Here is a 25,195-nt window from a genome sequence, read left to right on the forward strand (position 1 = left end):
TTATTTATTCAAGACAATAAATATTTTATTGACAACATAACGGTATTGTAGAACATCAATAGTAAATGCAGTATTCACTCCCTATTATTTATACTCTATATATTTATTTGAGAATATTTCAATTAAGAATTCATAAAACCTAATAGTTTTTGAGAATATTTCAATTAAAAATTCATAAAACTGGGACGACGTCGTTTCAGTGCTCGTAACTTATTTCTCTAAGCTTTACAAACTTGGTATTAAACCCTATTCTTATACACTTTCTCCTTCTCACACCATTCAACAATGGATAAAAGTTGCATATGGATGAGGCGTATTATGCTTGGAATTTATCCCCTACCTTTCACCCAAACGCCCTCTTCAATCTCCACCCTTAAATTTCCACCATCTTCATCATCTTCTGTAATCTCTTTCTTCTCAAATCATCAACTCAAACGCTCTTTCTCTGCCACCCCTTGTTCCTCATCTCTTTCTCTTTACTCCATTGACAATGATACAGTCTCTAATCCCTTCATTTCCAGTAAAGATTTATTGTTTTCGTTATTTAATGTTGGGTTCTTTTTTATTTTTCTTTTAATTATCTTAATTTTTGAGATTGCTGAATTTTGTTTGATGTAGGAACTGATGAGACTCATTCCAACGAAGAAAAGTTAAGGACTTTGCTAAAAGGAATGACATATGATGAGCTTGAAGTATGTTGGTCTATTCATGAATTTTTTTCTTTTTTCGTTTTATATTATTGTGATTTTATTGTATTGCTAGTGATTTAATTTGTGGGGTTTTCTTTATTTTGATGATATTTGCTTTTAATGAGGTGGTTTTGCTGAGTTTTCTTAAATTGAATGATTTTATTAATCCCATACATTTTGTAGGAGTACATTGTATTGTTATATGACAAAGTTTGCATTTTTTCTTTCAGTTGGCTAGAATTTAATAGAATTTTCTTCGCCTTGATTCTGTGGCTGTGCCTTATTTTGTTTATGGAGTTTTTAAGTTGTTTGATTTGATGTTTTATCTTGTATGAAAACGTTTCTAGGGAATTTCAAAGTAGATTAGAAACTATGGATTGATATAGCTTTAGTCGACCCTTGAATCCCCTTGTACCTTGGCCGTCCTTGGGTTCAATAAAGATGTGCACCTATCTAATTGATGGCCTTTTCATCATGAACCCGGTTATGATTGTTGAGGAGTGAGATAGGTGTTTCTAGGAAGGCGGTCTAGTTTGATGGTCATTCATATACTATGGTGTATTAGAGGATGTTTCAAAGTAGAATAAAAACCACAAGTTCATATAGGTGGTTTGACCCTTGAATCCTCTTGTACCTTGGTCGTACTTGGGTTTGTTTGAGATATTGTACACGCTTGGAACCATGGAAATTACATAAGCTAATATTGGCATTTGCATCCTGAACCATTAACGATTCTTGAGGAGTGGTGGGTGTCAAAAGGCAAGAGGTCTTTATTCTTGGGTAAGGAGAATCCGCTACAAACAAAGAGGAGAGGGGAAGTTGATCATTGTGTAGGTGAGAGTTGAACCCCTATCACAAGGGTAGAAGGCGAGCGGTCTATTTTGAAAGTCAATTATTACTGTTAAGAGAGGGAATGATATATGAATTGTGATTGTCTCTTTGGGTTGATTTAACTCGGAGAATATCTTCAGTGGTAAATTATGAAGATAGGAGTTCATGTTGGAGTTTGGAGTTGATAAGAATCATTTCATTTGGTGACTAACCGGCGTTGTCCATTTTTATATCATCTTGTATGACCTAATAACTCCCTATCTACATAATTTCCTAAGCTTGAATGCTCAATATTCTTCAATGGTTGAAAACGTAGAAGTTACAAAGATCATAATTACAGAACAAAAAGGATAGTTAAGCTCTTCAGTGGCTTTGGATTGCCCTAGTAACAACCGAGAAATGGAATTAACAATTATTAATTTCATAATGATTTTCACCCCCCTACTTCCTTCCATTTACTATGAGCTAAGAATTCCTATTCTCTCACTAACTACTTTGCCTTCTTCCTGATGCTTCTTTGTAACTTATTTATGCTGTCATTTACAAACTGCTAATTGGTCTAATCTTTAAATTTATATGCTTCACATTTTGATATTTCCTTTGACAGAAATGGGTCCAGTCACATGGTTATAGGCCAGGTCAGGCGATGATGTTGTGGAAACGCCTTTATGGTAACAACATCTGGGCTCATTGCTGTGAGGAATTGGAAGGTTATTAGATTATTTTATTCTTTACCCTTTGAATACTCTAGCGACAAAGCTGTTAGTCTGTTACTCCCTCCATTAGAAAATATTATGCGACATTTAACTTTCATAAAGCATGGACTTTAAATCTAGTGATAATATCTTCACAATAATCTCACACATATTTTGACGAATGAATGGTCAAAGCTTTCAAACTCATCAAATGTTCCATTTTAGTTTAAGGTTGATGGGTGGATGTTGTATAAGTATTCGCATTGACCTCTTTGCTGATAATACAACTTTTTATTCTGATAGGTTTAAACAAGGATTTCAAAAAAATGTTGAGTGTTCATGCAGATTTTACGGCATTGTCTCTGAAAGAAATTCGCTCTGCAGTTGATGGAACTAAAAAGGTGAAAAGGGAACTTTCTTTGCAGAATAATTTCACTATGGCCATTTATACCCATTAACAACTGCTGAGATCTCTCATTTCATTTGAGGGTGGGGATTCAGCTTTATGTAAAAATCTTCTCATTGTTCCTGAAACTCGCAGGAGCTTGCAGATATTATTCACATTGGTGGATGGATTGGTGATTGAAACAGTTATAATCCCTTGTGATAGAGGAAGAAATACAGTGTGTGTTTCAAGTCAAGTGGGCTGTGCTATGAATTGTCAGTTCTGCTTTACTGGAAGGCAAGCTTTTATCATGCTAAGTTCACTTGACGATTTCTCATCTATTTTCTTATCAACTTACTTTTCCTTATTTTACATCGTAGGATGGGATTAACCAGACACCTTACTACTGCTGAGATTGTAGAACAGGCTGTCTTTGCTCGGCGATTGTTCACTAAAGAAGTTGGGTGCATTACAAATGTCGTCTTCATGGTAAATGTGTTGTTCATGTTAAAGTAATCAGGTGTACTTGTTTGTGTCATCATGTGAATAAAATTCTGACTTCTATTCCAAGTATGATACATCCATCATCTAACTCTCGAGTAAGAGAACTTACCGTGCTGTAACTTGCAAGAATGGTTATATTTTGCAAATTTTTCTTGATCTTATAGTCTTTAAGTCTGTTTTGGTCTGTCTCATGATATAAAAATAATCACAACAAATGTTGAAATTGCCCCAGTTTCTCTGATAAAAAGGATGGCAAAAATGTGCACAGCTTTCCTGTTCCAATAGTTTATGCAGATGCCTTTTTTGTTTCAGAGCAAAGTTTCATTGTGATTTTTGTAGCGCTCTATATTTTAGAAACAATTTATCTGAGTATTTTACTCCCCAAACCCCACCCTAAGTTGAAGTCAGTTGATGGAATGCTGCTAAGTGTTTTACTGTGCAATTTTTTGGAGAATATTAGCTGCATTTATGTTTCTTATATAAGACATCATAAGTTCAAGCATTGGTTGGATAGATTTTCATTGAATGTCATTGGTCATAGCATTGAAGTGCAAAATGGAAAACTATGACCCATACAGCATTTCGAACCATTCGTATCAAAATGGTACAAAGACGCCGAAACACTAAATTAACATTTCTCGTTTGCATCAAGATGGGAAAACCTGTTTTTCTTTTTTTTAAATGTTATGAATTTATGGGTAAATTACGTTCTACTTTTATGATACAAGACTTAATGTATGATTAATGATATAGCTATTTATGATCTACGTATTTGAGCAACACCGTGGCCCTATCTGAGCTACTATTGGATCAAATTTTGTTTTCTAAGTTTCCGAAACACCAAATTAATGTTTTTCGTTTTTCATTTCTCGTTTTGTTTTCTTGTATTGCATCGAATTTCGATTTGTGTAACATCGGATAATAGTAATGGTTTCTTTTAACTAATATACCTTTTCCTTATTCTTGGTAATTGATCGATGTGTCCACTCATTTTCAAAATTGTGCTCTGTAGGGCATGGGAGAACCATTTCAGAATATTGATAACGTAATTAGAGCTGCAAACATAATGGTGGATGAGCATGGACTCCATTTCAGTCCACGAAAAGTTACTGTTTCAACCAGTGGACTGGTCCCACAGCTGAAGCGTTTTCTCCATGAATCCACTTGTGCTCTTGCCGTTAGCTTAAATGCGACTACTGATGAGGTGATCTCCTAGAACCCAATTTTCTGTTTCGATTTAGTCGGTGAAAGTTATTTACCAATCTCGGGGAAACTTTCAGGTGAGAAACTGGATCATGCCTATCAATCGGAAGTATAATTTAGAGTTACTTCTTGGGACACTTAGAGAAGTATTGAGACATCGACGTAATTACAAAGTTCTATTTGAATATGTGATGCTTGCTGGAATCAATGACAGGTTAGCACCTTTGATGCGTAACTATATTGTCAAATACTCTTCAAAGTAACAAACCTGTGGCATTTCACGTTTACTCCTTTTCTTTCCCTAATCTCGAGTCTAGACTATTGGTTCATGGCTTTTTGCTTAGTTTTTTGGTTGGCTTTAGGCTCTTGGTTTATTGGTTGGTCAAACAGTTAAAAAAAGTGATAAATTTAAGCCAGCTAAAAAGCTGACTTTTAAGCCAAAATAAAAAAGCTACTCCAGTTAGCTTTTTTTTGTTGGCTTTTGGCTTGTTGACCCACTTTTTCTCTAATAAACAGCTAACAACCAATATCAAAATTTACCAAACATTTCCATAGACACCTGACTTTTTCAGCTAGCTTAAAAGCTAACAAAAACAGCCAACATTTCCAGCTGGTCAAACAAGCCACCTAAAAAAAATCAACAGTCAACATCCAACAGTCAATTGCCAAACAATTCCTATAATCATCCTTTCCTAAGAGCTCAATGTTAACTTTGAGTTGGCGATGAAGGCATTAGAATAGCTTTCCTAATTTTCAGTTTATTTCCTTTGATCATATGTTTTGATTATCATTTTTAATGTTGCTTCCTACGGTTGCTAATTGGTTGAGTGCAACATGAACTTGTGTATGGTTTTTCTGTAGCATGGAGGATGCAAAGAGACTTATTAATCTTGTTCAAGACATTCCCTGCAAGATCAATCTCATCCAATTCAATCCTCATAGTGGGTCCCTCTTCAAGCCGACTGAAGAAAAGAAGATGATCGAGTTCAGGAATGTTCTGGCCACTGGAGGGTGCACAGTGTTCCTACGATTCAGCAGGGGTGATGATCAAATGGCAGCTTGCGGCCAACTAGGAAAACCCGGTGAATTTCAGGCTCCTCTGCTTCGAGTTCCTTCTCAGTTCAAGAAAGTATTGAGCGCCTGATTTTAGATTACATCTTAGTAAGCTTGTTAAGTCATTTCCATGCTGTATATCCAAGCCAAGTGTAGCTCTTCACTTTTTCTTTTGAAACTGTAGCCCTTCAGGAGTTCAGGTATGTTAACACAAGATAGAAATTTGTGCAATTGCCTATTGTTAATACTGATCTTCGTTATGACTTATGAGTTTTCCCCTTTACCATTTTTAGAAAGTTTTCAACGAAATTCATTTTTTTTTTATCTTTCTTTTTGCACTTTCTTAATATAGTCAAATTGTTGTTTCTCTAAAAAAATTGTGAGATGATGTAATTTTCATATAATTAGAAGAGTATAAAAATAAATATCAGACGAGGAAATTTTCATATAAATAGAGGAGTATATTTGTACAAATGATTATCAAACTATTTATGAACAATTACTCGGCCGAATGTTATGGTTAGATGTTAAAGACATGCTTCATTATCTACTATATGATTACTAATAATTTATTTGAATCGAATTAAATTAAATTAATTGTAAGTTAAACTAAATTTGTTAAAGTATCACTTAAAAGTGAAATGTTGCAAAATGAAGGGAGATTGTGGAAGTAATACTTAAGCTCAACAATCATTACCCTAAAGCCATTAGAGTTCTCATCGAGACGGATTAAGAGGACCTTACAATTGACTATACATAACCTTATCCTCTAGAATTAAAAATGGTTGTTACCGATTGACCCTTGACAATGAATATCATATGTAATTCACAAAATAAGAGCATATGATTTAATGATCCATTTACGCATACTAACACAATAATCTAAAATCAATAAACTATATCTTTAGCGCTGTCGAGAATAGACACACTAATGCTTAAGCTCAAAAGCAGATATTAGCCACACAAGATAGAGAAGCAACGCTCTACAGATAAAGGGTAGCAGGGAAAACCAATTTTATTCAACTCTAGCTCCAAACAAGGTTTTTATACATAATCATCAAGCACACGGACATGGTTGATACATTTGGAAAAGGAGGGTCTAGGATGACTTTCAAAGGCACCATTGTTAATTACAGAAATCCGCCCCAATTATGTACAATGGGCAAGACAGACTTGAAAACGACTCTTTCCTTTTTAAAACCAAACAACGGCTGCCCAGTAAGTTTTCCTTAAATGTAACGATGGGTCCAGACCTAACTCTAGTCTATACATAGCTAACTCGAAAATGTATGTGCAGCTTCTATGCATCTGTGCCCTCGTTGGTGCTACACAAATGTGGCGAGAGAGGTCTACATTCTGCAGTAGTTAGTCTCTACAAAATATAGGGATAGAGGACAATGTTTCACCTATCATCAAGTTTCAGAACCGTCTATACTTTTTGCTGTTGCAGCATTTGCAGACAAACAAACAGGCTCCCAGGTCCAATCGTCCTGTTTTAGTGCCTTGTGAAATTCGTCCTGGAGTATCCTTTTTATTTTCCCTCTCAATTTTGAAGCTTCTTGAGGTTTGAACCAGTTCTTGCCAAACTGAAATAGAATAATAAAAGCATGTGAACAAATCTATACAAAATTAGCAAAAAGATTACCGTGAGCCTGATAACCCACCAAAGATCCGTTACAGGTACGACGTATCATGGATAAGTCTTGCTTCATCAGTCTCCTAGGTGCGTCCTGAATAAAGCGCTCCATGTAGTATAATACAAAGAGACCGCAATCGTAATCATTAGTCTGCCGGGGAACCTGTGTTGGCATGGAAGTAGGCAGAAGAGAATCAAATGTCAAAGTTCTAGATGAACAGATGTAACCACCCAGTATCAACCCCGAAAGACTACCTAGGGAGGGTCCAGATAATCAACTTTAATCTAATGTCAAAGCTCCATGTGGTTGAGATCGTTAGAGCCAGATATTCATTGGCTTTTAGCTTTTGACTTTAAACATAGCCAATAAAGAAGGGCCTCGCTTCAATAGCTGATTTAACGAATTTTCTTAATCAATTAAATCAAATTAACTGGTTATGGTATGTCCAGCTGATTTTACGAATCTTCTTTACAACTTGTTTAAAAATACAGGAATAAGAATTTATAATATGTAATGCTGACTTGAGAGGGGGAAAATTCAAACAGAAGACTCAGGTTCAAGAATGGACTCAAATTTAAATGTCATTAATGGGAGGAAAGCAATCACATGAAAACAAGAAAAAAAAAAGAGTTAGCTTCAGTTTACAGCAAAAAATGTTAAAGAGCCTTACTCCCAAAAGATTGGAGGCAGCTACGGTTAGCTTAGTTCAAATACAAAAAACAGATATAAAGCCCAGCATGAAAAATGAGAATAGATCAATCAAAAAAAGTGTAACAAAACATGTGTAAATTGAAATGAAAACACCTACCAGCTTTACCCTCATCCCCCATTAAATTATAAATAAAGAAAAGGTAATTACCGTAACAATTTTCTGGTCTATTCTACGAGGAAGATTTCTCCAAATTCTATCAGGTACAGGAATATCAACGGCACCAACATCTTCATTTAGAATCTTCCACTCATTTACCAACAAACTGAAGAAAATATAACACGAGAGTAAAATTTCAGCCAGTATCAAATCTATTGGCAAGGGTTTAGAGCAACAGTATTTCAAGTTTTAAGAATCAAAGTTGATTTGTTCAAATAAGGTTATACCTGTCAGACATTAGTATTGTCTTTGTATAAAGTATCATAATCTGTTATCCCCTTGTGAATTATCTTAGCCCATCTAAATCTATGGCTATGCGAGTGCACAAGTTGAATAACTTTGATTTTTTGAATCTAATAATGCACCTTCTGAAATTTGAAAGATCATGTGAAAATGCTCATATGACTAACATCTTTGCTAAAGAGAAGGCTTCATGAAGTTGAAAAGAGCAACTCCAAAGAGCTTCATGAAAAGGCATCACAAACTGGGTCTTGAAAATATCTAATAACTAATAAGCCTACTATCTTTCACCCCTTCTCAAGAAGCACCCACGTCAACAATACCAAAGCTTTATTCCTAACAATATAGGGACGGGTATATAAATTATGACAAATTAGGAAATTGTTGCTAATAAAGATTATTTTGCCCTATCTAATACTATTAATTAATTCTAACACTAATCTGTATCTAACAAAACCAATTCCAATGATCATCTACATATATTTTCTTCCATTCACTATACATCTATCATCGAATTAAATCTTAAATTTTCATATTATTATTCACCAGGTTATCCAGATCATCTTGCGCCTACCTTTTTCTCATCTAAGCTCCTACTTTAGAATGCAAAAATCAACCACTTGTCCTCTTTCCCTCCGCAAAAGATAATAGTAAAGTTGAAAGAGGCTTTTCTAGTCAAAGCATGTTGCTAGAAAATACTAATAGTTGCATTCATAAACATTTCAAAGTACAGACGTTATTAATCTGCAAAGATCCATGTGTGTTTGAACAAGAAAGGGTACTTTAGACCTTATGATCGAGAGTAAGGCCCAGCAGCACCCAACCAAAGCCTATAGAGTTCTCAGATTGGACTAATGTCACATGATTCATTAATTTCTCGCGAATCGCAAAGCGGAAAAGCGAATAATGATCGGTTATGGGCTATTTTTAGGCTATTTTTGGGCCAATTTTAACAAATCATGAATTCAAAAATCAAAACACAAAATAGATGGCAAATTATGTAACACTACACTGGACATATATTTGAGATGCAATTCGCTTAGCAGCTCTACAATCCCCACTCCCCAAATAGAAAAAGAGCCACAAAAAAAAAGATATCTTCTGGCTTATGTGTACTTCTGCTCTGTAACTACTACCATAAGCTATTTTTCTTTTGCTACCAGCGTTCAAAATTCATATACTACTTTTTCCCAATCCACAAATTTTGGAGAACACTATTATTTCTTCATTAAGAAGTTTCTCTTCCCAAAATAAAATTTCCTCACTTTGAAACATAAATTAAGCATACACAAAATATACTTCACTAGAATAGTTTTGAATAGTATTTATAGTATACGTGCATTACAGCATTAATGCTACCCTAACCTTAGGTAATGGATCTCCAATTGTTAAAACATTGACTCAAGAAATAAATTAGGTAATCTAATATTTCACCTCCAATTTGAAAATCCTAGGTCTGCCACTGGACTACAGCATCGCAAATGGAAGTTTTAATCTTGGAATGAGTTACAATGATAAGAACACTTCTATTAGTATTTTTTGTGATTTCTCTTTGCTCCACATTTTATAACTGCAAATTCCCCTTATGAACTATAACACATTATTTCCTACAGTTTATCCTACTTTCCCCATTCTCCAATATTCTCTTTCTAATTTCTATAGCAAGCCTTTGGAACACTCATTATTAGAGATTACACAGCTTTTCTGAGTGGAAACATTTGATAGTCCAAACTTTTAAACAACACAGGCAGAGCAGGAAGCAATACCCCTTCCCCAGATAGCAGCCAGCATACATGACTGGGAAAATCAAATGCTAAATGCCAGCATCCCAAAGCTTCTTTAGACACAGTGATGTGACATTCACAAACTAGCAAAACAGACATTTGAAAATAATAAAGTGAAATTACGAATGGCACCATATCTGCATAGCTGAGCTACTTCACCTCTTGATGTTATCAAAAATCGAAGCACTACAGTGCCAGCCCAAGGAATCTAGATGAAGTAAGGTCAGTCCAGATTCACCTTCCTCGTCAGGGATGCATATTATCACCAAGCTCCAATGGTTACTGCAGACAAGAGAAAAATACACATTTACATAAATGGGCTTAAAATTAATTTACTTGTTACTAGGGACAAGGAAGCAGGGGACAGGCATGGATGGGAAAGAGGATATCACAGAAAAAAAAATCATCTCTAATAAATTTCACAAGTTTGCAGGAAAGCATTTTACTTATCAGTAAACTATTCTCAAGGAATTGGTGTTCATGAAACTTTTTAAGATCTAAAATTTATTGAATTATGTAACAGCACAAAGCAAAACTATGCATGTTTGCACTTTGCATTGACTCAAGAATCAAGATTTAACTGGATATGGGATTTTAAATCTTAATAAAGCATCCTTCTCAAAAAACGAAATGCATTACTTGTAACTAGTAGCGCACACACCCAAAGCTACTGAATCACGAAAAGAAGCTGTATACTGTCATTCTTTAGTTTCAAACAATTCAACATAAAAAAGCAAGTAAAACTAAGAGCCCATTCCATTCCTTTCCAAGGGGTGAAAAGTTCCTAAATGTTGCACATATGTTAACGTAAAGAAAAAAGGAAAAATTACAGAGATTAAGCACCAGCACCAGCACCAGCAAAATAAAGTACCCTAATCCCTTTTCTCTATCATGAAGAGTAATTGTAAGCACCCAAGTATATATAAAAGCTAAATAACTAATACCAAATCAGACACAAAGAAACTTCAGCTGAAAGCTTTAGCCAACTCAATGATTGCCTAAACCTGAAAAACAACCTTGTTTACAAATACATGGTGTTTGATGCTCATTTGTACATTGACATTATTGTGTCGAAGGCTGAAGCATAATAAACATCCTTAAACTAATATTTTTGTGTACACAAAATAGATGACCTGTCTAGTGAAACGAGTATCGAGGCAGCCTGGAACAAAAAAGCTCTGTTGTCAAGTATGTATTTTTCTTGCAATTTGCATCTTTGACCATTCGTCAAATATAAACTATTTGAAACATGCTTAGAACACAAAATCGTGAGTTCCAAACAACCGTAGAAAGGATCAGATTGCCAATGGTTAGTGCTATCAGCTATGATAGTGCATTAAAACACAAGATTCCATGTTATAATCAAGCACACCACAGCGAGAAGATCTCAGAAATTGCAGAGTAAAGAGAGGTTTAGATGGCTAAGACCAAGTTCTAGAACATCCATTTCTAAAGATGAAAGTCGCTTCAAAATAAACAGAAGGGTCCTTCGTTAAATCAGCACAATCCTATTCAGATTGGAAAACAAGGGTTATTAAGAAATTTCCCTTTTAGAAGGCTACAATACTAGCAAAAAATTCAAAAAAACATCATGTCAGAAAAGGTGAACTGTTTGCAAAAAGTAAATCGCATACACTAATTTGAAGCCTCAAAAAAGAGGGACATCAACAAGGTGCTAAATCATTACCCAATTTAAAATATTTTAAAAAACGATGCAATATAGTCAAATACAAATCCTATATGCAACACTAAAGAAACAGCATATTAATTGGGGACTAGCTCCAAACCAGTGAACTAGAAACAATAAAATATGATAATAAAGAGTGTCTTACAGTCTTACTATACATTTATTGGAAGAACTCCAAATATCAAAAAAATGAACTTACTTTTCATTTATTGGAAGAAAAATGTATGCCTTCTGAAATATATTGACACCTTTCCACCACCTTCTAAACTTCATAAAAAAAGCTTCTTTGTCACTCTTCTGCAATTCACAAGAAAGCAGAAATATCAGCTTTACTTATAATAGATAGTGAATATAGCATCAGTAGTTCGATAAGAACAACTGAATAATCAATGCAGATTAGAGCACCCAATTTTCAACTTCATAGATTATGCTACTCATTTAATGTATAACTATTTGCACTTTCTTTTCTCATATTGGTAGGCAAGGATATTATTACCAACGCATGGAATGCAATGGAAGTGGTGTCTTACTACTCCTAAACAAATTAGAAGAACTCCTTGTTTATGTTTATATACAAACCAACAAACAAGGTAAGTCTTAATTTTATTTCATGAAAAAGAGTCTTTGCGTGGCTAACTTGCAGGAGAGAGTAGCATAAGCAAGAAGATTGATTGAGTTTTGGATTTCTTAGGTATCAAGCAAACTTTTTAAGAAATCACTCAATTCCTTTCATAGTTAGTTATCAGTCTAGGGTTCACAAATTCAAACCTTATGCATACATGGAGATTGAAGAATCAATCTATTTGCATATGAAATAGTATTGGTATGGTAAACTGAAAGCTGGCAAACCCAGTGGCTCAAAACCTCCATACACAGTTTTTAGAAGCTTTTTTAGTGAACTCCACAAGTTTGCAATCACTTTAGTTATTTATACCAAAGTTCGATAAAATTATGTGTCCTATCATCAGATTAATATTTAGCATAAACTTTCAACTATTAACTAAATTTCCCAAATACTTTTATAATTTTGTGTAAACTATCTGTTGGTCAAAAATTTAGTAGTATTAAAAGAAAACTCCACAAGCTTCTGCACACAATGTAATGGATCTTTATTATATATTGATCTCTATAGAAAGGCAACTCTAGTGACTCTCTTTCAATCTTCACAAAGAAAGAAAACAAGACAACAACTTAGGAGAAAAAACAACAAATCACATCCTCCCCCCTCCCCTTCTAAAGTTCCAATGCGCATTCAGACTTGAACACAGTGGGGGAAAGTAAAAACACATAAAAATCCGAGTCTGTACACAGCCAACATCTCCCATTCCTACCCCCAGGAAAAAAAATTGGCAAAAGAACACGCGGGGGGGCGGGGGGGGAACATAACAGGATGAAATTAGCCAAAATGGCGAACATCACCTTATCACAGCGCGGTAATAATATCCTTAATTAAGACCTTTGCTATTGGCCAATGTACAAAATTAGCCAAAAAGGAAAAATAATACAATAGTTGTATTAATTTTACCCCAAACTGTAATGAAGGGCATGCAAAGTAAACTACACTAAAAACATTTTAAAATGAAATAGCTCGGTCAAGAAAATAGTATGATGAACATCACATGATTTCACTCAATTTCACATTGATAAAGCATCAAATCCCAAACATCATCATCAGAGGAAAAGGACTCATGGCTATCATTCTCCGGAGACAAGGAGAGGTAGAACTTAGGAAATACCTGGTATGCTACAGCTTCTTGGAGCTTGCAGTAAAAGTATGTATTGAAAAAGTAGGAATCCAACAAATCAGGTTGTGAGCAATATTCCTGGAGATATCTATAGGGTTGAACAGGAAGTTAGACAACTGTCGACCTCGCAAGTCATCTTTAGTGAGAAAACTTTGATCAAAAAGAAAATATGTCCAAGACAAGAAATAAAATGCTTGCAAAAACTTGTTTCGATTTCAAAAATCTCTTCACAAAAAATGTCGGTTATGGTTCCGATAGTATTAACAATCACAGTTGTGGAAGTGACTTCTTGTAATTCTCATAATTTTTCTCAAACTTAAATCCAACATTGTGACTGTTCTAGCATCAGGTTTTATGTTACTTCTACCTGATATGTAGTTTATATGTGCACTGAACAAAAAGAAAAACAAAATTCCCGTCCTTGAGGTAATTATTACAACTCAAAACCATTGCAGACTATGAAAGAAATGATGATCCTAGTAGCTCTTCTCGCCATCGTCTAGTTGGATCACAACTCTTAAGGAGTCTGGACTCTGATTTATAATAACATGTTATGCCAGAGGTGGCTTCCATGGTGGTGGAATGGATATGTTATTGTAGGGGTTGTGCGTGATCCTGTAATTCTAACATTGCACAGAATATGAATATTGTAAAGTTAAAGCATAAATGTAAAAAATGTAGAGGAAGAAGATGATGTTGTATTACATGATAGAGTAAAAGCATGTATTTCGAGCATATTCAAGCTCCAACAGTAAATTATCACTCAACAAATCTCAACGTAATTCTCCCTTCCCCTTTCCCTTGCTTACATACTACGTAAGCATAACCAAAAAGATTCCCTCTTAACAAACTATGAGGATAACAAACTCATTAATTGCAAAATAACAGAAATATAAAAGCATTCCCTTTAAAAGCTTATTGCATTGTTGTAGAAGCTTATTGCATAATACACTTTTTTTCCCTTTGCTCTATTTTGCCACACATATGCCTATCACATTCATAAGATAACAGTATGCCAGGATCAACTATCCACTTATATTTCCTAGCTCCTTGTGTCATCCACCAAAAACATGTGTCATCTTATGCATTTCAGATCATGTCAACATATCCTGCCAATAAAATCACTTGAGCTAGACCTCATTTTGATCAGACTATATTTTCACTGAACATCTACAACTCCCCTAATGGCTAGAATATTACCTTTTATACTCCCTTTATTTTCAAAAAAATAAGAAGTTTACAGAAGCATTACCCAAACAATATGTTCAAAGAAACAAAAAAAAAAAAAAAAGGACAAGATTAACAAAGATAAAAAATATATATATATTCCCAATTTGAAAACATGTGAACCAATTCAAAAGCGTAATATGGATATGGATTGTGACAAGTTCAAATTGAAATGCCTAGTACAGCTATGCAACAACGGAGAACATCATAAATGGCTCCTAACATGGGTTAAGAGGCAGATCATAAACAACAACCATTTTTGTACTTGCAAATTACAGAATAGATCGTATTAGCTATTCAAAGCTATGCAAGACCACAGATGCTAAAATGAGAGATTTTCTCTATCAATCCAAGGAAAGAAGAGAAGAAGTTAAAGACATGATATATAGATTTACAAAAGTAAGATTTCACAATCACAAACAACCAGATTTTATTTCAACCATAGTGAGAGAGCAGCTGATTTTTTTTTTTTTTATTTGAATTATCATGAACTATAGTTATTAAAACATTTGTTATACCTATTTTATGTGAAGTTGTGGAATCAGAAACAACATCTTTGTAATTGAAAGGATAAAGTTGTCCTTAAACAAAAAAAATTACCAATATAATGCCCTAACCTTAAACAAGAAAATTTTTTCCAAATTAAATGTAAATTAGTAGCAAAGGAGGTGTTGATAAGTGCAATTATTTGCACTTATTCATAGCATTTACACTCCTTTTTCATGTAGTATTAGTCCATTTTTTGCATAATTTGGAGATGTATTTGTGTAAATTCATCAAATGATCATAATATACAAATTTTGTTGTGTTTTGAGGTGAAATAGGAGAAACTATGGCAATCATAGTTTCAGACCATAGAGTTATAAGAGGGTGAATTTCTGGAGAAATAGCCTACAGCCTCTAACAAGTGAAGAAGAAGCAGGCTCAAGGACAGTAGTTAGGCGGCAAGTCGCCGCCAGGCATCATCATCCAAGCCAGGACTCACCCCATAGAAGCCAGGTGACGAGTAGTCGCTTCCTAGGTAGCGACTCGCCGCATTGTTCCTGGAAGTTGGACCGGTCAGTTCCACAATTCAAGTAGATTTTAAATTTAATATCCTTATTTATTTTTATTATTATTCTAGGTCAAGATCTAGGTTATTAGGAGGATTGTTTCCAAGACCTACCTCTATAAATAGAGGATTTAGGTTTAGGGTTTAGCATACCATTCTTAGCTATATTTACCTGTTTTTCTAGTTCTGTTTTAGATTTTCCTGTTCCAATTGCTGTCAATTTTCCTAGTTTAAAATTTTAAATTAGTTATTTTTCCCAAGTTCAATAAAAGTTCATCGGCCAGTATTCCTAGTAAGTTTCTAATTTATATATTATTCATTATTTTTTTTCATAATACATCTTCCTTAGTTTAGTAATTTTTAATTTAATATATGTTATTTAATGTGTCTAGAATATTGCATGTTTAGAGCTTATTATTATGTCTAGTGAGTAATTTCATATCCAGGATAGAGGGATTTATCCCAATTCAAGTATGGATTGGTATTGATATGAAGTAATTATAGAACTGTGGATTCTTGATTAACATTGTACTAAATAAACCTTGAATTATATATCTTGATTAACCTGGTCAATATAATAGAAATTTGAGATTAGGAGTCATTTACGTTCGAGGTATATTGAGGTTAAATTCCCATTAATTCAACCAATATTACGAAAGTTCTAGATTAATAAGATCACTTTTAATCTACATTAGAATCAGGTGAATCCCGATATCCTAGACTTTTAACCGTATATTTTGGACTCAATCAACTAAAGTTTTTAGTAGTTTTAGATATCAATTTTCCAGATTTTGTTCCTCATCACGTAATAATTTGAATAAGGTAAAATTATGGATCTAAGCTTCCTCGTGTTCGACCTGTTAATTACACGTACACCGTGCACTTGCGATAAAATTAAAACCCTATCGGGTGTGCCTTTAAAAGCAAAGGTGGGTAGATTATAGATTTAATGTTTATCTATCATGGCGATTCAAGGCCCCACAAGAATTTTCTTAGACACAAATTAGCCACCTTTCAAAATCTCCAAGCAGATGGCTACTCTGAGAAATTTATTCTTAAAATGAACATTTTGAAAAATAAAAACATTGAGTATTTGACTTTAATTTATATTAATTGTCTGCGGCGAGGTGTTAGCTTACATACCTTACATAAAAGTTCATGATAGTTGAGGTCAAGCACTCCCCAGGTTCTAGGCATTTTAGTTCTGAGCGTAAAATTTCAAGAGATTCAGGATCATCCCTGCAAGAAAGGAAATCGCACAAAGCCACAACTATTGCATAAAAAGAACTTCTCAAGCAGGTAAACCTGCAAAAAATGAAAGAATGTGCAGGTATGAAGAGCAATACCTAGATGGATAATAGATCTTTCCCTCGCTAGGCCTATACAAGATGAAAAAAATCACGTCAGCATTAACACAAAAAAGTTAAGATGTAAAAAAATCAGAAAATACGCTAAAATCATCATACTTAGTTGGAAGTTCTTTAACTTCTTGTTTTCTCTGTATAAACCCAGGCTCCTCCTCATCCACCAAAACCACTGGGTGTCCTTCCTTAAAATTAGAGAAATAAATATATTAGATAGATTTTCCAACTCTCAAGTGGAAAAAATGCAATAAGTGAAAACAAGCATTCCCAAGGATAAAGCTTTCATATGAATAGAAACAAGGGGCATATGAAGCAGGAAACATACCTTCTCATTCTTTGATTCATTATAATTCAGAGCTTGAGAGTCATCACTGTAGAAAGGTTAAAAAAGATTATCATCATCACTTTGTTGACCGTTAATGCAAAATGCCAAAGCCTTAATCGTAACATATCAAGTTAATACAAACAGAACTTAATTTCCATAAGCACCAAAACGTAAAGTTCCAAAAGCAATTTGAATGCAAACAAAAAAAAATCCACCCCTGAAAATACAAAGTCAAAATAGTATTGCAGCCTACATGTAAAAAGCAAATCAACCATCAATCTTATTCTCAAATAGATTAAGCATGACAACTCAAGCCTTCCAGCAATTTGATCCTCTCATTGCAAATCCCAAAATTTTGATTGTCTAAAAAGGTTAGGCATACAAAGATGGGAAATAAGGTTCACTACATGTGATATATACTCTTAACTTTCCAAAATGAGAAATTACACTTCTCTATCTCTCTTCAAGAAAATCAAGCAATAAGCATAAGCAAATTAAATACAACATTATACAAGTTAGAGCAATTAGTGCACAAACAAGCAACTCTGAAACAAGTGAAGAAAAATGTTACTGGAACATCAGAGGAAACCACCAGTGTAAAAGAATGACTATAATATATCAGCAGATACAACAAACCAACAAAAATCACGTGAGCCTATTACATTAAAGCTCGTATTAGCCCTTAGGCCACAAGAATGTTCGCTACACAAAACAAAAGTACCAACATAATATACAAAATTATTTACATTTCATCCATATCCATCCTTATTATACGTATCAATTTTAAACAAATCAATTGCTAACAGATAAGTAAGCGAAACAACTTTGGATAAATAAAATTTGGTTAAAATTGATTTTAAAAGTCCCAACTTTGGATTAATATCTAAAAAGTCCCAACTATGATCCCTATTTGCTTTTAAAAGACCGAAAAACCTACTACTTACCTATACAATTTCATTTTTTTAAATTAGAAATGAAGAAATAAATAGAACAAAAAAAAGAGAAAATCACCCATCGTTCCTAGCTCCGACCACCTTCCATTCCCTTCCCATGGCTCCGGCGACTACCCTCATCCTTACTCCGAGTCAGACAACTCCGCCCACCCTATACCCATTCTCCAACGATCTTTCCACTTGAAGTGCTTGAAACCCTTCCATACCAATTACCAACTCTAAAAACCGTCCCCCACCCTTTGCCTGCCAGCGACAGTGCCCCACCCTTGCTCAGTCATCCTGTTTCCTAAAAACCCTAGCCTAACCAGTAAACCTCTCTTACACCGAGTTTTCCACCCATTGAAACCCACTCCCCAACAGCAGTTTCAACAATAATGGTGTTGACGTGGGCTAGTGATGCTGGTAGCGGTAGTTGTGTTAGTTTTTGGTGGTTGCGTGGGTGGTGGTCGTCATGTGGGTGGCCGCTTGAGTGTTGGTGTTCACGTGGGTGGGGGCGAATAAGGGTGGTGGTCCGTGAAGGTGAGCAGGTATTTTCCCCCTTTTTTGATATTTCTAATTTATTAATATTTTATGCACTTTGGCCCTTACTATGATAAATGAACTTAGGTGCCAAAATATTAGGGAAGAACTCCTTAGCACTTTACCATCAAAAGTCTAATAGGTACTATTATATGATTCCTTTGATTCATGGAAGTCAAACAGTCTAAAAACGGGGAGAGAAGATGGAGCACAATGGAAACAACATACAATAGAAACCAATATAGCTATACATACTTGTCAGTAGCGAGGCCATTTGTCTTTTCCTCAACATGAGGAAGAGAACCCATTGAAGAACATGTACCGGCCAGCATTTCATTTAGTCGCTTGTATTTTCCACGGCAATGAGGAGAACGTTCTTCTGGCTTCCACACATGAAAATTCTTGGAACCTAGCCCATGTTTTGCCCTTTCACTTTCTAGATTCTTCTCAACAGATTTCCTTTTAGACTTTCCACAAGGGTTAATATATGAAATTTCATCAACAAGTGCATTGCTTGCTTGATTACTGGTCTGCAAAATAGCACAATTCAAAAGGAAGCACTAATTAACAAACAACATGAAAGATTAAATAGTTGCAGTCACATGAGAGATGCCATACATTCTGTTCTGATTTCGGGCTACCATTTTCCAGCTTCTTCAAAAAAATGGAGGCAAAGTTTGACATTGATGGGGGTTGAGATAATACTTCTGGTCCCTTAGATTCATCTAACGCACCTGTCACAGGATTTGATGCTTCCTAAGTCCTTTTTCCAACGATATTTAAAAAGGAAATGAGACAAAAACAAGCAAGTATAATTAAGTAGCTCATACAGCAAGCTAATATAAATATAAACGCAAATCAAAATTTATAAATGCTTTATCAGCATAGAAGCTCGCCAACAGAATCAGAAAGGAACAAAGTATGTGCATGACAGACAACAAAACTATCAACAGTATGCAAATCACAAACCCAGGAATCATCGCAGTGTAATTTATTTAAGTAAATCATTGTCCTAAAAACAAACTACTATTGTCATCAACGCAGCCAATAAATAATTCAAACTAACTCAATTAGCCCAATCTTTATTATTAAGTACATGATAGAGAGCATGCACAGAACAAAAGGTAAACTGTAAATAGAACATCTTCTTTAAGCACGAAAAAATGAGCCAGAATGCAACTTTACATGCCTTAGCTGCACAATGTACGGACAGCCTCAGATAATATCATCACACAGGCACAAACCGCCAGTTCAATTTTTCAATCATAAAGCGAAAGAGACGGATGTTTCTCATCTTTACTTTACCATCCGTGTTGGGACTTGGGTCCTTGACACTCCTACATAGATATGAGTACAACACCCTAATATCTCATTTTGGCCAAAACCATGGAATTTTACCACAGCAATGACTAATATAGGTACACGAGGCCTATGTAAATAAGAAGAAACCTGGTATTATTTCAATTTGAATTATTAGTAGATACCGTACCAAAGTTCAACCATACAAAGCATAATGGCCCAGCATTCTGGTCCTCTAAGTGTCAAAATGTTAAATCATTGGCCTATGGACATTAGGTGACCAATTGATTTCTACAAGGCAAAGTAAAATCAAATGGCCATGGTTAGAGACCATCATGCAGGACCACAATCAAAACCTATCACTTGGCACCAGCCATATAACGCGATAGAAAGTAGTCTAAGGGACACCCAAACCAAGCATTTTAACTTTTAAGAAAGTTCACTAACAATTGAAAACAACACTTCCACATTTTGATTTGTTATTAGATAAAACCATTGGTGTACATTCGTTCAAATGCGAAAACCTTAACCCATATATATGGAATAAGTTACATGAACCAAAACAAAAGAAAGTGAGAAATCGTTAATAGAAAAAGTTATACTTTGTTATTTGGTCCCTTCTAATACTAAACTACAAAGAATTAGAAAAAAAATTCCAATGACTATCCATATATATTCTCCTCCATTCATTTGAATCTATTGTCATATGTTCCTACAAGTCCCAATTCTCCAAATCATTCATCATTGTTCCTATCCCAAATAATATTCAGCCTCCTTTTTACTCTTCTAAGCTTGGTGCGTTTTCTAGTCTTCTTTCTTAGACTGAGTTTAAACTTTAAAACATTTTGATTCTAACATGTTTCTCCGCATCTCTAAGTTAACATTCACCTCGTTTCATCCATTTAAACAATCTCATCAGTGAACAACATGCACCATGGAACTTCTTCTATAGAAGTTTTGTTCTCATTTTATTCTAGCTACAAATATAAACCAAATGCGACTGAGAAATCTATTGTTACTCCTGAATATGTTAAATAGTAATTTGTACTTCAGCGTACATATCTTAGACAATATTGATATACTTTATAAGGCAAACAATTCTTCGTCAAAGCCCACCAAAGTACCTCCCTTATTACTCTATCATATGTCTTCTCCAAATCAATATAAAAAATTAAAAAAATTCTTCAATATTAGTTGTCGTTATAAGATGAATAGTTTCTTTTAGTAGATTGTTCTTGCATCAAACCAAGTGGTTTTCTAAAATATTTGTGCATCTTCTCAAGTGGTGTTCCATAATATGGCTCAAGTCTCAACTTAGTTCACCACTAGTTAAAACTTTGTTTTTGTAGATAGGTACTAAACTACTTGTCATCACATAAGTTGCATTAGAAAGGTTTTTAAAAACTAAAAATAATATTTATCGAATCAAAAAGGGGTAGAAAAACATGTTTTGGGCTGTTTCAAGGGATTCTCATGCTTAAAGACGATATTTAGCGTTATGATAACTGAATCACAGTGTCCATTATTGGCTTATCGCAATCGCAACCGTTACCGCACTTTTGCACTATGGTTTCTAGATGAATCCATGACGTCAAAAATTGAATTTTGAGGCAGAAAGGTCAAGTGTTCAAGAAAAGGCTAACAAGCAAATGCTCAAAATTTTCCAACTTACACCCTACCTGAAGATTACAAAAAAAAAAAAATAAAAATAAAAAAAAATTGTGCAATCAATGATAGAGTGACATCGCTTCCTGTGCAATTCATCTACTGTTCTGCTTTAAATTAAACATTACTATGATAGGAAGATTCAGGCATCATCAAAACCAAAAAACTGATAACAACAAATTTAGAGTAACATTTTGGTTCTAAAAATACATAGAACCTCTTGAGTCAATATTAAAATATGTAAAAGATATCGTAAATTTGTAACAAACATTAAAATAAATGAGGGACGCAAGAAAATAACATCACCATTGGTACTAGAACTCTCTGGGTGTATGGGCCTTTCAAATCCATTAGAAACCTGCAAACATAAATGAAAAAGTTTCATCAGATTTTATCCTTGAATATAATCCTCTATGAAACATGTTTTATTATGCCACAAAGTATAATGTGAAACAAATAGAATGTGAATGAATTGAAATAGCAAAGGTACAAATATATAAGCAAACGCTTAATTAGATGGTCATTATTACAAAAAAATAAGAAGAGAAATTGTCAAAAATAAATCAACATTTACTCGATCCGCTGAAAATAAACTCAACTATTGTTTATTTTTAAATAAATCAACATATTCAGTATAATTGCAGAAAATAAACTCAACTATCGTTTATTCCTTATTGCTTGACTTACAAAGAAGTGTTGAAGATGGCTATAAACAAGTGGGTTTATTTTTAGCAAATACACCTAATAGGTGGACTTATTTAAAAATAAATAATAGGTGAATTAATTTTCAGTGGATCAAGCAAAAGTTAGTTTATTATTGAAAATTTTCCCAAAAACAAAACAAACAGCATTCTATGCACCATGCCAATACCATTCAAGCTTCTTCCACATCTTCTTACATAAAAAAGAAAAGCATTTACCATTAGAAAATCTAGGTATCCAGAAACAAGCATGGAGATTGAAATATCATTTTCCTTAAACAAGGCCACTCCTCAACAAAGCAATTTGAGGTGTAATATGGCAATACTCATTATAAAAGCAACATTAGAGTCATCTATATTCATGCAGCTAGACCACATGCTAAAAACGCAACTAAAGCTCTAGACAATTAATGAAACAAATGAAACCCAAATTAGAAGAAGCAAAACACAGGAACTTTCATCATAGACAAGCAGAAAAGGAAACATTGGAGCAGGCAAAATACTAGCTAGTTTGTCCTGGAAGAAGACAGACATTGCAGAAGGCTACATAGTAGCTCTTTTGTTCTACCAAAAACTTCGAATAAGACCTCCTAACAAGATAGGAATTAACTATTCTTGCTTTGTTAGCAACCATGTCTCACGTGATTTGTTTCGGTTATGAACCGGTTGAGACTTGAAATTAAGGCTTTAACAATTGACATTGTTGTTCTTGATGAACAAAGCTAGCTCTTCACGGCTTCACCTTTTTAAAATTAAAAATATTTATCATGCTTATAATGCTAAAAAGCATATGGCGAGGTCTATGCAAACGTCCTAACACTAACATAGCAACTAGAATCGGAAAAGATAGGTAGTGATTAAAAACAACAAAAACACCAAGCATACCCAAACCTCACTCAATTATGCATGCAGTCTAAGAATATGTTTGCAAACCGTAAAGTCTTCGTTTACATCACCATAAATCCCCTCTAACAACACAAATACGAACAAATCACACTATTAAAAGCTACAACACCAAGAGTAGCAAATTCATATATCCAATCCTAAAAAATGCATTGAATTGATTACAACATCATGTAAGATGAAGCCTTTTGTCCTAAATTAGCTGCCACTGAATCAAAACTGTTGCAATTAAGAAAGCAAAATGTCCAATTACTTATATTTGTCGTCAAAATTGCACCTTCGGCATAAAAAATGACAGGAAAGTATAAAAAAATAACCAAAAAAAAAAAAAAAAACCTCATGAGAACGGCAATCTTGGCGACGTTTCAATTCATCCTCATAAGCTTGCAATTTAGCCTTGAGCTTAGCACCACCATCAGGCAATTTACCGGACAATGTAGATAAATTTTTATTTATTCTATCAATTGTTGATTTCAAGTCGTGAACATTCTTCGAAATCAAGTCTTCTCCACAACTAGACACAGAAGGAGGATCATCTTCCTTCTCCAATTTCCTCTCCTTCTTCGACTTTCGACGCCGAGGATTATCAGGAACAACGACAAGCTCTTGCTCAGGTTCGTCATCGTGATCTTCGCCAAAAAGCTCAGTGAAGTCGATCTTGAAATTCCGCTTCTTCTCGCCGTTGTCGGTGACGGGGATTTCCATGTTCGCTTCGACCTCCATTTTTTATGCTAGAGTGAGAGTAAGGATGAGAGAGAAAACTTAAGGAGTTGAAAATGGTGGAAACTGAAAAGTGTGGTTTTTTTAAAAAAAAAACAAGGGTTTTAAATAAATTGTTTTTTTCTGATTATTTTTCTCCTGATTAATTTTTTCCGGTTTTTTCTTAGGTTGTTGCAAACTTGCAAATTGCAATGAAGAAATTTCACTGCAACGAATTAGAGGGGAGACCATGGATACTCAAAACACCTAAAAATTGTTTGTTTTCAAATAAAACACTTATGATTTATGACTTTTTTTTTATTTTAGCTTTTTACATTTTATTTAAAATGAATATAACTACTAAATTAAATTAAATATTTCATAATTTCACACTTAATAACTAACAAATGGTTTGATATTTAACTCGTTAAATCAACTAATAATTTTAACTAATAGTCATTTGTCAAATCGATTTTAATACTGATAAATTTTATTTATAAAAAATTTCTTAAAATTTATATCAAATTAAGAGAAACTAAAGATACAAGACTTTGTATGAAGGGGTACATATAAATAGTCTCTCCTTTAGAACCCAAATTCCATCTAGCCACTATATATGCAGCGATATTGCCATTTTGACGAACCACACCCTCTTAAAATGTAATAAATAGTGCAACCTAACCAGAAGCGGAAAATAAGAAGAGCAACCCAACAATTTGTTTGAAATCCCCTTCATAACATTTAAGATACCACCTTCTAAGTATACTAGGGACTTAGGGAGTAATCCATTATGACAAAGCTCAATACCAAATACCATAGCAGTAAGCTCATTGATAGCAAGAGACCACTTAGCCAATACACGCTTTACACCAACTACCATAAAGCACCAACACCATCACGATTCACAACCACCACACCCATGACCATACGTCTATTATTGGTCTTGATAATTATTAATATATTATAGATCTTTGTTTTCAGATTACAAGATCGACTGAGTGACGGGAGGAGCTAGGTGAAAATAAAGCTCTAACTCTTTACCTGATACTTGCTCCAACTAAGACAATTCCGACTCTAAAGAGCTATTAATCTTTATTCAATATTTTTCTAGTCTTAAAATTTGATTACATAATATAATCAATATATAATAGGGTGACAAGAAGTACTC

At 34.2% G+C, this 25,195-nt stretch overlaps 2 protein-coding genes across 2 annotated transcripts; one reads left to right on the forward strand and one right to left on the reverse strand.

The window, feature by feature from the left end:
* Positions 1–194: 194 nt before the first annotated feature.
* On the forward strand, positions 195–5,646 carry LOC130807544 (uncharacterized). Its single transcript, XM_057672795.1, has 9 exons — positions 195–520; positions 619–692; positions 2,128–2,230; positions 2,519–2,616; positions 2,767–2,897; positions 2,981–3,089; positions 4,117–4,308; positions 4,385–4,521; positions 5,169–5,646. The coding sequence occupies exons 1-9, from the start codon at positions 286–288 to the stop codon at positions 5,449–5,451; spliced, it is 1,362 nt and encodes a 453-aa protein (XP_057528778.1). The 5' UTR covers positions 195–285; the 3' UTR covers positions 5,452–5,646.
* Positions 5,647–6,355: 709 nt separating this feature from the next.
* Positions 6,356–24,317, reverse strand: LOC130807542 (ubiquitin-like-specific protease 1D). The gene is made up of 14 exons (XM_057672792.1): positions 23,665–24,317; positions 22,031–22,082; positions 19,379–19,494; positions 19,016–19,290; positions 17,289–17,334; positions 17,066–17,148; positions 16,946–16,978; positions 16,743–16,838; positions 13,313–13,409; positions 11,776–11,873; positions 10,049–10,171; positions 7,857–7,971; positions 7,025–7,159; positions 6,356–6,946 (listed from the first exon to the last, which is right to left on the reverse strand). Exons 1-14 carry the CDS (start codon positions 24,049–24,051, stop codon positions 6,773–6,775), a joined length of 1,830 nt encoding a protein of 609 aa, XP_057528775.1. The 5' UTR covers positions 24,052–24,317; the 3' UTR covers positions 6,356–6,772.
* Positions 24,318–25,195: the final 878 nt, after the last annotated feature.

This window comes from Amaranthus tricolor, chromosome 3, assembly GCF_026212465.1.
Source record: "Amaranthus tricolor cultivar Red isolate AtriRed21 chromosome 3, ASM2621246v1, whole genome shotgun sequence".
Taxonomy (NCBI): domain Eukaryota; kingdom Viridiplantae; phylum Streptophyta; class Magnoliopsida; order Caryophyllales; family Amaranthaceae; genus Amaranthus; species Amaranthus tricolor.